The sequence below is a fragment of the Rattus rattus genome, chromosome 18 (assembly GCF_011064425.1).
Source record: "Rattus rattus isolate New Zealand chromosome 18, Rrattus_CSIRO_v1, whole genome shotgun sequence".
Taxonomy (NCBI): Eukaryota; Metazoa; Chordata; class Mammalia; order Rodentia; family Muridae; genus Rattus; species Rattus rattus.
In genome coordinates this window covers 12124942-12140461 of record NC_046171.1, presented here as the reverse complement: position 1 = coordinate 12140461, position 15520 = coordinate 12124942, and the positions used below count along the sequence as shown (strand labels likewise).

The following is a 15520-nucleotide window of genomic DNA, read 5'->3' as shown; positions in this document are numbered from 1 at the left end:
CACGCCTGGCAGAGCCTTGGCTGAGAAGCTGTGTGGGACCATTGCTACTCATTGTGTTACACTTATTCTTTTCCAACGCCGTGCCTCTCAGTCCAGCAGACTCTCTACATAAATGAACATAAAACCTCTCTACACAAATTTCTTAATTGTGTTCCTTGATTTCCCAGCTTCTAGGGTGTGTCCCTGTGACCATGTTCTGGACAGTCCTGTCCAATGCACTTTCTACCTGCTCTTGGTCCTCCCTCACATCACCTAAAGAAAAGGTTTAAAGAAAACGATGATCCAGGGAGAAGAAAACCTTGGCCAGTGATAGTGGTGTGCAGTGGGGTTAAGGGTCTCCAGGAGGACAGCAGCCCTGCCTTTGGAGGCTCCCCGGCTCCGCCATGGCTGCCTGACAGGAACTTCAGGAGGGAAGCTTTATGTTTGCTAATGGTTTCATGGCTGTTTAGCTCCATGTGTCTGAGCAGAACATGAAGCAGCTGCACTGTGTAGTAGAGAGGGCTATTTACTCATGGTGATGAGGACTACAAGAAGCACCAGGGGGAATGTACCTCAAGTCCCCATTCCCAATGGCCCACAGGTAGTGCCACTACCTGGGAGGCAACTGTTAAAAGCAAGCCTGGGGGACAGTTTATACTCAAACTGTGACAGCGGTCCCAGCATCTGGACTTCATGGTGGATCCTCTTTCCCCTACCTTACAACAGCTTGGCTCAGTTTCAGGAAGGAAAGGCATAGAGGGCATAGTAGCACAAGACTCCTAGAGGGCATAGTAGCACAAGACTCCTAGAGGGCATAGTAGCACAAGACTCATAGAGGGCATAGTAGCACAAGACTCATAGAGGGCATAGTAGCACAAGACTCATAGAGGGCATAGTAGCACAAGACTCATAGAGGGCATAGTAGCACAAGACTCATAGAGGGCATAGTAGCACAAGACTCATAGAGGGCATAGTAGCACAAGACTCATAGAGGGCATAGTAGCACAAGACTCATAGAGGGCATAGTAGCACAAGACTCATAGAGGGCATAGTAGCACAAGACTCATAGAGGGCATAGTAGCACAAGACTCATAGAGGGCATAGTAGCACAAGACTCATAGAGGGCATAGTAGCACAAGACTCATAGAGGGCATAGTAGCACAAGACTCATAGAGGGCATAGTAGCACAAGACTCATAGAGGGCATAGTAGCACAAGACTCATAGAAGGCATAGTAGCACAAGACTCATAGAGGGGCATAGTAGCACAAGACTCATAGGGGGGCATAGTAGCACAAGACTCATAGGGGGCATAGTAGCACAAGACTCATAGAGGGCATAGTAGCACAAGACTCATAGAGGAGGGCATAGTAGCACAAGACTCATAGAGGGCATAGTAGCACAAGACTCATAGAGGGCATAGTAGCACAAGACTCATAGAGGGCATAGTAGCACAAGACTCATAGAGGGCATAGTAGCACAAGACTCATAGAGGGCATAGTAGCACAAGACTCATAGAGGGCATAGTAGCACAAGACTCCCACATCTCTCCCCCGGGCCTTCTTTTAACAGTTCTGGGACGGATTAAAAGGAGGTTATTTTCACTGTTTTTTATAAATCTCACCCCTACCGTACCATACCCAGGCTCCAAAACAGTGCACAAGCCTGCCTCTGTCCTGAAGGGACAGTGCACAAGCCTGCCTCTGTCCTGAAGGGACAGTGCACAAGCCTGCCTCTGTCCTGAAGGGACAGTGCACAAGCCTGCCTCTGTCCTGAAGGGACAGTGCACAAGCCTGCCTCTGGCCTGAAGGGACAGTGCACAAGCCTGCCTCTGTCCTGAAGGGACAGTGCACAAGCCTGCCTCTGTCCTGAAGGGACAGTGCACAAGCCTGCCTCTGGCCTGAAGGGACAGTGCACAAGCCTGCCTCTGGCCTGAAGGGACAGTGCACAAGCCTGTCTCTGGCCTGAAGGGACAGTGCACAAGCCTGTCTCTGGCCTGAAGGGACAGTGCACAAGCCTGCCTCTGGCCTGAAGGGACAGTGCACAAGCCTGCCTCTGTCCTGAAGGGACAGTGCACAAGCCTGCCTCTGTCCTGAAGGGACAGTGCACAAGCCTGCCTCTGGCCTGAAGGGACAGTGCACAAGCCTGCCTCTGGCCTGAAGGGACAGTGCACAAGCCTGCCTCTGGCCTGAAGGGACAGTGCACAAGCTTGCCTCTGGCCTGAAGGGACAGTGCACAAGCTTGCCTCTGGCCTGAAGGGACAGTGCACAAGCCTGCCTCTGGCCTGAAGGGACAGTGCACAAGCCTGCCTCTGGCCTGAAGGGACAGTGCACAAGCCTGCCTCTGGCCTGAAGGCGGGCGGGCACTGGAGTGACTTCTTCCTGCTCCTGCTCTACTTCTCAGTTATTTGGTTGTTTTTTTTTGTTTTGGTTTTTTTTTTCTTTTCTCACTTTACATCACAAAACTGGTTCTTAATGACGATGGCTGTACCACGTGTGGTCTGCAGTTCTGCTTTCCATAGCAGGGGCCTACGGAAGGAGAGGATGAAAGATGACTCATGCCCTCTGGCTTCTTGCCAGATGCCCATAAAATGGCATTTCCTTAAATAGATCAGACCTTTAATAGCTTTTTAAAGATCATGTGGTCTTCATGGGTGTATTCTGTGGTCCTTAATTAAATTTTAGACAAATTCGAACATTTTTGATGTGTGTGCAGGGGTGCGGGGTTGCCTATTTGCCTGTACCTGTGTGCATGTGCATATAGAGGCCAGAGGTCCATGCCAGGTATCTTCTTCAGTTGCTTTCCACCATATCTTTTTTTGAAACATGCCTCTCACTGAACCAGGAACTCAACAGTTAGGTTAGACTGCCTGCCTGGTTAGCAAGCCTCCAGGACCCTTCTCTCTGTCTCCCCAGTGCTGGCATCACAGATGCGCCACACTGCCCAGCAGTGGGTGGGTGCTGGGACCTTTGCATCAGGCCTCATGTTCACACAGCAAGCACTTCACTAACCAGGCCATCGTCCTAGTCCCCACTCTTCAGTGTTCTGTGTCACTTTAAATACATAGGAAGATTTATGTATGCCTTGGCTTTCATATCCTACCCCTAAACTCCCAGTGCATTTAAAGAAGACAGGCCCATCTGATGCCTACTGAGGCCTTCCCCTAGGCTCAGACCCTGGGCTTCTCTGCTCCAGGCCCTCCAAGGTGAGTGTCACAGATGATATCATATGTAAGCAAAGAAAAGGTATTTTCTATTCACATTGTAGACATTTCCTAGATGAAAGTGTGTGTGGCTGTATAAAGACATAGGTTTGCCTTTCCTGGTTCCTCCTGCCTGGGCTTCCTGTGTGAGCTCTCATTGGGCCTTTCTCTCACTCCTGTGTTCATATACATCACACATCTTGTCTCTGCGTCCTGCTCCAGACACAGAACTAACTGGCTTGCCAAGCTGAAAAGCCCAGTACTGATGGAGAAGCTAAGTGCAAAGTATGAATTCAGAATGAAAACTGGAACTATAACTACTAGTATATTTCTTAGTTCCCTCTTGGTTTGTTTGCTTACAAAACAGATGCTCACTATGTTGCCCAGGCTAGCCTCACACCCAGCATCTTCCTGCCTCAGCCATAGAATGCTGGAATGCAAGCATGTGCCACCCTGCCCAACCTCTGATGCTGCGTTGTTTCTTTAAGATACTTCTTTTCTTTTCTTTTTTTTTTTTTCGGAGCTGGGGACCGAACCCAGGGCCTTGCACTTGCTAGGCAAGCGCTCTACCACTGAGCTAAATCCCCAACCCCAAGATACTTCTTTGCTTTTTTTTAAGATTTATTTTATCTTTGGGGATGATGAGATGGCTCAGTGGGTAGAAGTTTTTGCTGCCAAGCCTGAGGACCTAATTCGAATCCTATAACTCACACGGTGAGAGAGACAACTGCAGCAAGTTGTCTTCAGGCCTGCCTCCACATACATGGGATTGTCTTCAGGCCTGCCTCCACATACATGGGATTGTCTTCAGGCCTGCCTCCACATACATGGGATTGTCTTCAGTCCTACCTCCACATACATGGGATTGTCTTCAGTCCTGCCTCCACATACATGGGATTGTCTTCAGGCCTGCCTCCACATACATGGGATTGTCTTCAGGCCTGCCTCCACATACATGGGATTGTCTTCAGTCCTACCTCCACATACATGGGATTGTCTTCAGGCCTCCCTCCACATACATGGGATTGGCTTCAGCCCTGCCTCCACATACATGGGATTGTCTTCAGGCCTCCCTCCACATACATGGGATTGTCTTCAGGCCTACCTCCACATACATGGGATTGTCTTCAGGCCTCCCTCCACATACATGGGATTGTCTTCAGGCCTCCCTCCACATACATGGGATTGTCTTCAGGCCTCCCTCCACATACATGGGATTGGCTTCAGCCCTACCTCCACATACATGGGATTGGCTTCAGTCCTACCTCCACATACATGGGATTGTCTTCAGGCCTGCCTCCACATACATGGGATTGTCTTCAGGCCTCCCTCCACATACATGGGATTGTCTTCAGGCCTCCCTCCACATACATGGGATTGTCTTCAGGCCTCCCTCCACATACATGGGATTGTCTTCAGGCCTGCCTCCACATACATGGGATTGTCTTCAGGCCTCCCTCCACATACATGGGATTGTCTTCAGGCCTCCCTCCACATACATGGGATTGTCTTCAGGCCTGCCTCCACATACATGGGATTGTCTTCAGGCCTCCCTCCACATACATGGGATTGGCTTCAGGCCTCCCTCCACATACATGGGATTGGCTTCAGCCCTGCCTCCACATACATGGGATTGTCTTCAGGCCTGCCTCCACATACATGGGATTGGCTTCAGGCCTGCCTCCACATACATACATACATGGGATTGTCTTCAGGCCTACCTCCACATACATACATACATAGGATTGGCTGGCCGGGACATCGGCTGTCCTGTAGGGACTGAGAAGTGACATCCTCAGCCTGTAACCCTCCTTAATCTACAGTATAGAGACGTCGCTGTGGACAGCCCTGGAAGATCAGGGTCTGCCTTGTACACCAAAGGCTACTTTTTAAAAGCTGTAGATCTTTGTGAGAAGGTTAGAGGCCTCTGCTGTGTTTGATTCGCAAGTGGCCATTCTCGCTGTAAGTGTAGAGGTTTCCGTCCCCTTGGCCTCTGAGCCCCACTACTGCCTTGCTTGCTGTCTTCTCAGCTGTGCATTTCCATTCACTTACGTGGTGCTGGGGATTACACCCAGGCCCTCAGCAATGATAGGAAAGTTCCTACCACGGAGCTGTGCCACAGCCCTTATCTCTCCAACACTCTCTTCCTCTGCGTGCAAGTTCCTCTTCAGTTCTTTGGTCCTCTTCATGCCCCATTAATGCTTTTTTTAATCAGCGTGGCCACTGCTTCGGAGAGCTCCAAGGTCTCCTTTCCCCTTACTGCCCTACTGTGTCTCCTGGGTGAGTCTACTGAGGACACCGATAGTTTTACTCTTTCACTGAATTTTCTCTCATGACCCTTGCACCCGTGTATCAGGGCTCCCACGCCTGTTCTGCCTATTTACAAAGTACCTTAAAGTTAACGCACCCAAAATGTAACTCCTTGTATGTTTAAGCCCTGTTTCCAGGGAGTCCTGCTTCTGTGAAGGTCAGTACAGGTGTTTGGTTCTGCCAAGAGAAGCTAAGGGCTATCCTTGGCACGACATGCACTTACCCTTCATGTATTTAACCTGTTACCAAGTCCATCTGTAGCCTAACTCCCTTTTTTCTGCTACCACAGACCTCTACAGTCAGCGGCCCCCTAACACAGCCCCAGCCTGCCAGGTCCCGTTGACTCTTCTGAGTCCATTCAACCACACTTCACTTGGCAGCCTTCTGTTGGCCCTGGACTGCGTCAGGTCCCCATGTGGGCTTCTGTTTTACTCCTGAGTACCAAGGCCTGACTCAAGGGCCTGGCCTCAGGTGAGGATCCATTGAATGGGCAAATGATCCTCAGAAGGTACAGCCGTATCCCACACCCCTTCTCATGTCAGTCAGCAGCTTCAATTCCCAGGGCCAGGTGCTGCCCCACATGTAAGCTCGTGTTTCAGTGCAGACCTGAGGCCATCACTGTCTCCTCAGGTTGTCTGGTCCCCTTTACTTTCTGTTTGTTTAGTTCTTTGAGACTTTCATACAATGTGTTTTGATCATAACCCCCACACACACACACACACACACACACACACACACACACACACACACACACACACACACACACACACACCTCTCCCAGATTCATTCCTTTTTCCCTGCCCATTCACTGTGTGTCTTTTTTTCCTTAATGTTTCTATGATAAGCCTTATTTTAGACAACAGGTCCACTTGAGGAGGCCATACTCATCTTGCTGTTTTGACACAAATGGTGATAGACTGGGTCTGCTAGCACCTGCTTCTTTGTAGTGAGTAGACGCTCAGGCTCTCCAGGTGTCTCCTAAAGGCTTAGCAGTCGGTCATCAGAGTGGACTGACAGTTACATGTCTCCTTCTCTGACGCCTGGGACAGCTGCTCTCAGTTACGTGTTCAGGAAGTGAGGCCTGGCCCTCCCCCATCTGCAAGCTTCACACGGTGGTGTTGACTTGGGTTTTTCTGAGTCACAGACAGTTTAAGTTTATACCACCCAGGTGCCAAGAAAACCGCAGGTTGCCGTTGCGTTTGGCCATCGTGGGCAGGTGAAATGACAACAGGACTGTATAGGGCAGTGGTTCCCAGACAAGTCTGGCTGGCTTGGCTGTTGACCTGAGAGGGATGCTCAGGTTTGCGCTTACAGAGACAACATCAGACTGCACCTGCTGCACTCGGTCATCCAGACTCTGAAAGACAGAGTGAGAGGTTGGTTCTGGTGAAGGCCCCAGGATTTCCTACCCATCCCATCCCGTCAACCTAGAGCCTACTTTCTGTCCTGCTACGGGACAGATGGCGGCATGTGCAGGGCGGAGCCGTTGGACCTGGGTGACGAAGGGAAAGCTGTTTCTCTGGTAACTTGGTATGATGTTTTATTATTCAGTGTGTTTCTTCTCCAAGCTGCTTACCATCCTGTCATGGTACCACTGGACTTCTAACCATGGCATGAAGAGCTTCACATGTGCACACGTGGGTGGGGTCTTTCCCTCTTCTGTTTCTAGCACTGAGCTTTTTGTTTTCCCTTTGCCAGCAAGCCTAGTGTCTGCTGACCTTTGTAGCCCTGACCATTACAAACAGTGATAGTGGTTGGAGGCAGTAGACCTGCTCTCTCAGGCTTGTGGGCTTTTCCCACTTCCTAAGGAGCACCCCTTTGTCCAGGCCTAGCATCCTTCCCCCCTGAGCGGGAATAGGAGCTCAAGACCCAGCCAGCTTGTCTGTGTTTGGGCTTTATTTTGATCTGAAATGTTATCATCAACTATCAAAAAGCGCCTCTCACCTGGAACCCCAGGACCCCTGGTCCATCCAGGAGCCATATCCTGTGTCTATTTTGAGGGGAGGAACAGGGTAAAGAGGCACCAGCAGCTTTTCCCCCAGCAGGGCGGGGTTTGTCTGGAGGAAGCCAGCCTTGGCCAGTCAGCTGGGGTGCAAGAGCTTCTGCTGTGAGGCGCAGTGAAGCCAGGCACGTCCACAGCCCTGTGAGAACTGCTGTGTCCTCAGGAGCAAAAGGGGGCACCGACACAGGAAGAAGAGGTTTGTCTTTCTCCAGCAGTCAGTGACCTCGAGTGAGATACTGCCACTGGTCTGCAAGCACAGGACTGAGTGTCACTGAGACACTTCCTGCCCTGTTGTCTGTATGAGGCTGTGCCTCAGCTTCTGCGTCAGTCACTTAGATGCAAATCCTGGAAGCATGGAAAGGACTTTTCTTTTCTTTTTTTCTCTTTTCCCTTTAGTCCCGTTAGCAGACTTTCCTCCTTGGCATTCTATAAACAAAAGACCTTTCATTTTCGTCTCGTACTGGACCTTGTACACCATGCGGTTTATCAGGCCTGCCCATTGTCTTACGGACCATGTAGGCAAGCTATGCAGCAGTGAGGACTCACCCTCAAGCTATCGCCCTCTTTTAAGACTGCTCCAGGGTGAGCTGCCCAGTGGTAGAGCATGGCCTAGCATTTGTGGGGACCCCCAGCCCAGCGCTGCAAAAATGACCGTAATAGAAAACTCTAGCTAAGGAGGACTTAGGTGCTTCTTTTTGTAGTGTTTGAGACAAAAGTTCCAGTTCCTGTGACCTCTTCTGCTGCAGAGCCCTGGGTTGGTGTTTCATCCCCACTGGAGCTGGCCACCCTCGATGTCTGCTAAGAGTCACACGGGAAAAGAGACAAGAGAGGCAACCGCACATGAGTGTGTGTCTACACTCGTGGACATCTATGTCTAGGAGGGGGTGTCTTCTGTAGGCAGCTGTTACCCATCGTTTATTTCAAGGTGACTAGAATATCATCAGAAACCCCTTTGGGATAGTAGCTATTACCGGAGCAGAGACTGTGGGAAGGGGAGGAGGAAAATGGCCAGAACAGAAAAATGGTCAGTATGGTACCAAGACAGAGGCTTCTAATGAGACCCAGGCATTTGGGGAAGAAAGATACCATGGGGTGGGAGCGCCCTTCAGTTGCTGTTCAGGGCACTTTGGCCACCACCAGCTTACTCCTCCCATTCTTCCAGGTCTGGTCAGATTGCTGTCCTTCTCCAAACAAGTTTATAATGGTTGAAGTCAGCTGCAGAGGTGGAAAACAACAGGTAGTCAGGTTACCCATTGCTATTAGAGCTGCTGCACTTAAAGGTGTGCTTGATGAAGGTGCTGCCAGAGGGCAGTGTTCTGTGCACACTGTCAGGGGCAAGAAAATGCACTTGGTGGTGCAGCTGATGAGAGAGAGCTTGGCCCCGTACTGCTCCATGAAGAGACCATGTAACTCAGTTAGACACTGGCCAGCGTGGGACAGCCTCTCAGCTCAGAGCTTGGTCTCCAGTGTTTGTAGTACCTGTCCTTTTATAAAAGAAGTGAGAGTGATGAAGTGCTTTGCCAGCTGTGAAACTGTAGCTCACATAGCTGTGGAGGTGTTGGTGTTACCTGGGGACCTCTCTCATTCGTGGTTTTCAGAGGCTGCGTGGTTTGCCTCACAGTGAGATTGGACTTTGTTGCCTCACGAGGTTGACTCAGTGCACTTGAAGGTGGCAGGCGATAAACTAAGATGAAATGAGGAGTGGGGGAGTCTTCATGACGTGTGTGCCAAGGCCTGATGGCTTTGGGGTGCTTTACACCATTAGTGTGCACGTCAGTCCCTGTGTATGCCTACCTCTGAGATGCACAGTGGCTAAGGATGGAGATGTTGTTGTTACTATACCCCTCCCTTAAGCGGACCAGGGAGTTTATTGAAGTTCCTTAGAGGAACATGAGTGAGGGGTATCTTACTGGACCGTGGGTCAAAGGCAGCAGTGTTATCAAAAATGCCCACTCTCATGTTGACTGTTCACCAAAGCCAAATCCGTGCAGCTCCTTACACTACTTGCAGGCAGATAGGAGAGTCTCCTTAGTAGTGTGGCTGGTGTTTGCCACAGAGTCTTAAAGTGGCTGTATATCCCAAGCGACTTTGAACTCAGTCTACCTGAGTATCAGGATTACAAGTGTGTGCTACATTGCCTAGCTTAAAGACCTTCTCAGTGCTTTAATAAACAAGAGGAAGCCACTACCCAAAGACTGTACATGGGCTGACCCTGGGCTCCGACCTCATAGGTAGCAATGAATATCCTAGTAAGAGCACCAGTGGAAGGGGAAGCCCTGGGTCCTGCCAAGACTGAACCCCCAGTGAACATGATTGTTGGGGGGAGGGCGGTAATGGGGGGGATGGGGAGGGGGGGGGGTTGGGGGGATGTTGGCCCGGAAACCGGGAAAGGGAATAACAGTCGAAATGTAAATAAGAAATATTCAAGTTAATTAAAAAAGGGAAAAAAAAAAAAAGGAAGCTCACTGGTCATCGCTCACATCTAGCTATCTGTATTGTTACCACAGCAGGCCGTGTGTGAAGCAGCTTATAGATTATGTCTGAGGCCCAGGCCTTACTACACAGGCACACAGATCTGTAACTGATGGTAGATCGATGGGTGGGATGGGCAATCCATAAAAGACCTAGTGACGGTCACAGGGTAAGTACTGAGCATGGCCCATAGCACACTCTGGTTCCTCTAGAGTGAGGTCATGTGATGGGATGGGGGTTGGGGGTCAGTGTCCTGCCCTCTTGAGAACTGAGAAATCACACTTCATCCCGTTTTTTCTTTTCCCTCAGAATATCGACATCACAAACTTCAGCAGCAGCTGGAACGATGGGCTGGCTTTCTGCGCACTTCTTCACACCTATCTCCCAGCCCACATACCATATCAAGAACTGAACAGCCAGGACAAGGTGAGCCGAAACCAGGGATGGTGCCTTGTCGGTGGGCCGCTCGTTCCAGCCTTGCCTCACAACAGCCTGTCCTGGCCCATTCCCCTGGACTCGTTGTTTACACCTCAGCCAGCCAGTCCCGGGTCCACCTATCGCCCCTGTAGCAGCATTCCTAGTGGGAGTAGTTGGCTCTCTTTGGTTGGCAATATTTAGGCTCAAGGGCTTTAAGAAGTCCCTAAGAAAGATGATAGTGACATGATTGGTCAGGGCAGTCCAGCTAGCCTAGGCAGCCTCCTGTCACCTCAGGACCAGCACTTCTGTTCACGGCCTATCGTACACCATGGACCTCAGCACTGACAGCTTGTATCCAAGCTGTGGTTCAGGGTACCCCACTCTAAAGGTCCTTCAGGCCCTGCTCTCTTTTATGGTGGCCCAAGCCCTGTAGGGACCCTGACAGGGGAGAATGGTCTCTGGATAGCTGTCTGCAGCTTTCGGAGTGGGAAAACAGTAAGTAGTGCTGGAGCTGGCTGCAGAGGAGAGCCAAGGCCCTGAGGGCTAGGGTCTGCCCTGCATGATCTTCCGCTTTCCACACACCCCACTGACGTGATCTCTCTTACAGAAAAGGAACTTCACCTTGGCTTTCCAGGCAGCTGAAAGTGTTGGAATCAAATCCACTCTGGTAAGCCCCTCACTGAGGTTTTGCTGACAGCGAGTGCCTAGGAAAAGTGGTTATGGCTGGACTGGACTGAGGATGTGAACACTCACAGGATCTCAGTGCTGTCCCAAATGCTTCTCTTGAGGAAGTATCCAAAGGAATAAGCAGCTTTGGACCCCAGTCCCAGCAACCTTATATGGAGCTGCTCTTCATACTTGTCTGTTCATGAGCAGAGTCTGTAGGTTCGGGGGGAAGTGTCACAGGGCTGTGCTGTGTGCCCTTTGTTGGTCTGCAGCAGTAGTGTCTCAGCCTGTGGATCGAGACTCCTTTGGGGGTCGAATGACCATTTCACTTGGGTCGCCTAAGACCACCGGAAAGCACAGTTATTTGCATTATGATTTATAACAGTAACAAAATTACAGTTATGAAGCAGCAGTGAAAATAACTTTATGGTTGGGGTCACCACAACATGAGGATCTGTGTGAAAGAGTCACAACTGGTCTAGAGGGTGAGGGCCAAGAGCATCTTGAGCCCAGAAGATATCCGGAAGTGGACAGCACTGCCCACAGTTCCTCACAGGGGCCATAAGAAGGTGCTGAAAATGTTGCTCATGATGCAAAACCCAAGTTGTGGAAATGGGGGCCTTTCTTAGGCTTCTACCCCGTCCCTGCTGGGCTCACAGACAGACATCTGTCAGCTCTTGCTGTCCTCTGCATGCCTACCACATCTAGATGCAGAAGGATGCTTCTGCACATAGAGGGACTTGCTAGAGTAACAGTGACAGTGCCCAGACCTGTTCCTGCTCAGGGCTATGTACAAAAGAAAGGATCCAGTGGAACCAGAACATTCTTAGGATCCTAGGGTACCTGCAGGTCTCCAGGTCTGTCTCCTTAGCTAAAGGTACCCATTACCTTGACTTGCAGCAACTGCATGGGCCAGGAAGAAGTACTTACAGTAATAGTTATACCGTGACAGTGTTCACCTATAGTGGGTCTTCGAAATTCAGAGAATCATGCTTGCTTAGGCTAGCCTTTATCTGGCTGTGTAGGAAGAGATCAGAAACATTGTAGTAGGACATTGCACACCATGTACAACATGTTCATTAAAAAAGGCTAGGTATTTCAGCCTAACCAAGAAGCTTGTAGTCAAGATTTGTTCACAAGCCAACTGACTGTTTGCTGTCTTAACTTGCTCAGGACAGCCCTTCTCATCCCGCGTGCTCAGTGGCATTTCTGGGTTCCTCGAGTGTGGAATGGTCTTCTCAGACTACCTGGCCCTGCCCTTTAGTTGCTACAGGCCCTTGTGACAGGTGCTGAGACCCTGAGGGCGGGAGCCACTCTATTTCCACCACAGGCCACTTGTTCTCTTCACAACGCAGCTGAAAAAGAAAGTCTTTATAACTCGACACACCATGATGCTGCGAGCCCTAAAGTGTCTCCAGAGAACAGCCTAGAAAGAACCTAGAAATCTGGGGAGAGTTTCCACTTGATAAGCTGTGGCTGGGGTAGAGGAGACCCTAGTGGGACAGGAGTGGGACACTCAGTAAGGAGATGCTCACAGGGCCACTGGAGTGGAGCGGGTACTGGAGGCCTGTCCTCTGAAGAGGCAGTACGCCTTGGACTAAAGGCTGTCTGCTGCTTACTGGGACTAAAACCCATTGGGGTGACCTGTGAGGGTAACAAGTCCTAATTGAGCTCCTTCTCCACAGGACATCAATGAAATGGCACGCACTGAACGGCCCGACTGGCAGAACGTAATGCTGTATGTCACAGCCATCTACAAGTACTTTGAAACCTGAGCACAGGACGGCTGCTACCAGCTAGGGACCTCTGCAGTCACCAAGTGACAACACCATTAGCTAGAACCCCTAAAGCTTTCAGCGACTCTGGGCCTCCCTGCAGGGAGTGTGCCGAGCTCTAGGCCTCTGCATTGGAACTGGAATTGCAGACCAGGGCTCTTCCATGAGGCCGTCCTCGGGATCAGAACACAGCACACCGCCGGCCTTCTTCCAGAGACCGTCGAGCTCCACCTCCAGCTTTACCTGGAGTGTAAAACACAAAGGCTTGTGCCCGGCTCATCCTGGGAAATGGGATTAAGTTGTGGGAGCCACGGGTCAGTGAAAGCTAAAGCTATCGAACTTCTTGACTGTCATCCGTGGGATTCCCAGTGCTGGGACAGAGCTGGCCTTGGTCCCTTCATGTGGGCCTGGGTTCTAGGAGTGAATCAGAGAAGAGGGTACCCCTTCCGTGCAAGGACCGTCCTAACCACTGCGGTAACTTAGCAGTGTTAAAGGCCAGCGCAGAGGCCCACAGCCAGTTGAGTCTACACGGCCACCAAGCAGATTTTTGTCAGTCTCGAGAAGCAGGTGGCACACCCAGTAGGTGCTCAGCCTCTAGCCTGTAGCACCAAGGAAAAGACTGGTCACACGGAGTCTCTCATTAAAGTTGTTGTTTTATTATAAGCAATATTGGTGAAATAGCTCCTATTCTGTTAGTACCAAAGTTAATTGCTTTAGTAAGCATAGAAATAAGAACATAATGTGGGCATTAGCATGGTGAGAGTGAGGATTCGTGCAGTAGGGACAAGAGGACGTGCTTTAGGGGGCCAGAGACTCAAGTCACACTGATAGCTGCCCCAGGGCAGGAGTTCAGACAGTGCCTTAGCCCTGCACCAGGACAGCTGAGCCTACACCTGCATGAGTGTCCTGCATGTTGATGGGGACTCTAAGAGAGGTGGCTCCATGCTGTGCCTGGGCTATGGGGCCCACACCATGAGCCAAGGTCTTACTTGGTTCTGTTGATTTCTGCCTGGAATTGAGCAGCCCCTTTTCAAGAATAGGAAGCCCTTATTTCATGTGCCTGACACAGAAGCCATTGTTTGAACAATGTCAAGACCTGTTGCTTCTGGGATACACTTGTTTGTCACCTGCAAGACACCATGCAGAAGAATGGCCATCAAGAGAAATGGGTTCACAGCCTCAATAGCAGGATGGTGGGAATGTCTCCCAGGAGGCACGCCAGTCCAAACCTGGACTGAGTGGGGTTCTGTATTCAAACATGCTACAGACTGGGAATTTGTCGTATCTGTGGAGCGTAGAGAAGGAAGCATTTTGAAAGTAGTTATTAGGAAGTGGGCTGTGTCTGTATGTGTTACCAGGGTCAGTCCCACCCGTCCACTCTGCTTACATGTCCAAATCTGGCAGCTCATGCTGCAGAGTATCCCAGAAGACCCCTGTTAATCCACCTGTCCCAGTGCCTCTCTGGTCCTCCTTGGCCTAACTCTGTTCTTGCTCTTGTTCTGCTGATGAGTTCCTGTCAGGGCCACTGACTGTGTCCAAGTGAGTCTCCACTGCATTCCTCTGAGCTTCCAGCCTCTGCTGTATCTGCCTTCACTGAGGCCCATCCACTGTGCACTGAGGTATTTGATCTGAGGCCAGGTTTTATTTATTATCATGAAAAAGGGTTGTCTTGTTAAAGAGACTTTCCTGGGCTTGCAGTTCACAACTTCTGTCCCTCATGCCAGCGTAGAAGTTACCAGAGTTTTCTGAAAAGAGTTGGAGTCAGTCTGTTGCTGCTGTATCTTCATATATAGATAACATTCTGCAAGGCCTGCGGCCAGAGGAAACATTTCTATTCTGCAAGGCCTGGGGCCAGAGGCAGGGCCTGATGATGGGCCGGAGGAGACTCTCGCCCCCCACCACACACACACTTGGTGCCCATCACAGCCAGGGTCAGGCTGCCCATGTTTGTGTGAGGGTCCACAAGTGTCCAGCTGTCTCCAGACCGTTGCTCTTTGTCTCCTCCAATAGCCCCTTAAAGAGCACTGTTGGGCATGCTCGGAGACAGCCATGTGCTGTTAAAAGTAGTACTTGGGAGTTGTTAGAATGACTGTCTCCAGTGCACGCACGAGGCCCTTGGTGCCCCCCACGACCACATACACCGAGTGTGACGCATACCTGTAATTCTAGTACTTGGGAAACGGAGGCAGGAGGGTCATGAGTTCAGTGTTACTGTTGGTTACACGGTGTGTTTGATGCCAGCCCTGGCATGTGAGAGACCCTGTCCCCCAAGAAGGTGATACTTGGAGGTTCTCTCATTCTAGGGCTGCTTCCTGGGAAGCTCCAAGATGTAAGCTCGCCTCTCTTTCCTAAAGCACAAGCTTCACTACAAAAGGGCCAGTTACCTTTCTACTGTTGTCAGTCACAGGCTTCTGCTGATGAATGAGACTTTGTCGTTTTGTTCTAGTAAATACTCTTGAATGTATTCCATTGTCATGATTTCATTTCCAAGTTAGTTTTCCCTCTCTGCTGTCCCTCGACCTCACACAAATCAGAGCTCTCAGCCCTCCAGTGGAATTGGAGTGGAAGACATAGGCCTTCCACCTGCTGCAGCACCCTGCCATGTGTGCCCAGGTAGGTCTGCACAGAGGGAGGAGGAAACCGATGAGCCTAGAGTTCCGGCCTGCCCTGAAACCACACGCTAACTGCAGCAGGTCTCA

General features: G+C 50.6%; 1 protein-coding gene across 1 annotated transcript in view; it reads left to right on the top strand.

The window, feature by feature from the left end:
- The window catches only part of Specc1l (sperm antigen with calponin homology and coiled-coil domains 1 like), a 107316-nt gene extending 92031 nt beyond the window's left edge, over nucleotides 1-15285 (top strand). The window contains exons 14-16 of the mRNA XM_032889276.1: nucleotides 10273-10389; nucleotides 10988-11047; nucleotides 12732-15285. Of these exons, the coding sequence (XP_032745167.1) occupies nucleotides 10273-10389; nucleotides 10988-11047; nucleotides 12732-12821 (267 nt within the window). The 3' untranslated portion in view covers nucleotides 12822-15285. The remainder of the gene's footprint in view (nucleotides 1-10272; nucleotides 10390-10987; nucleotides 11048-12731) is intronic.
- The last annotated feature ends 235 nt before the right edge of the window (nucleotides 15286-15520 follow it).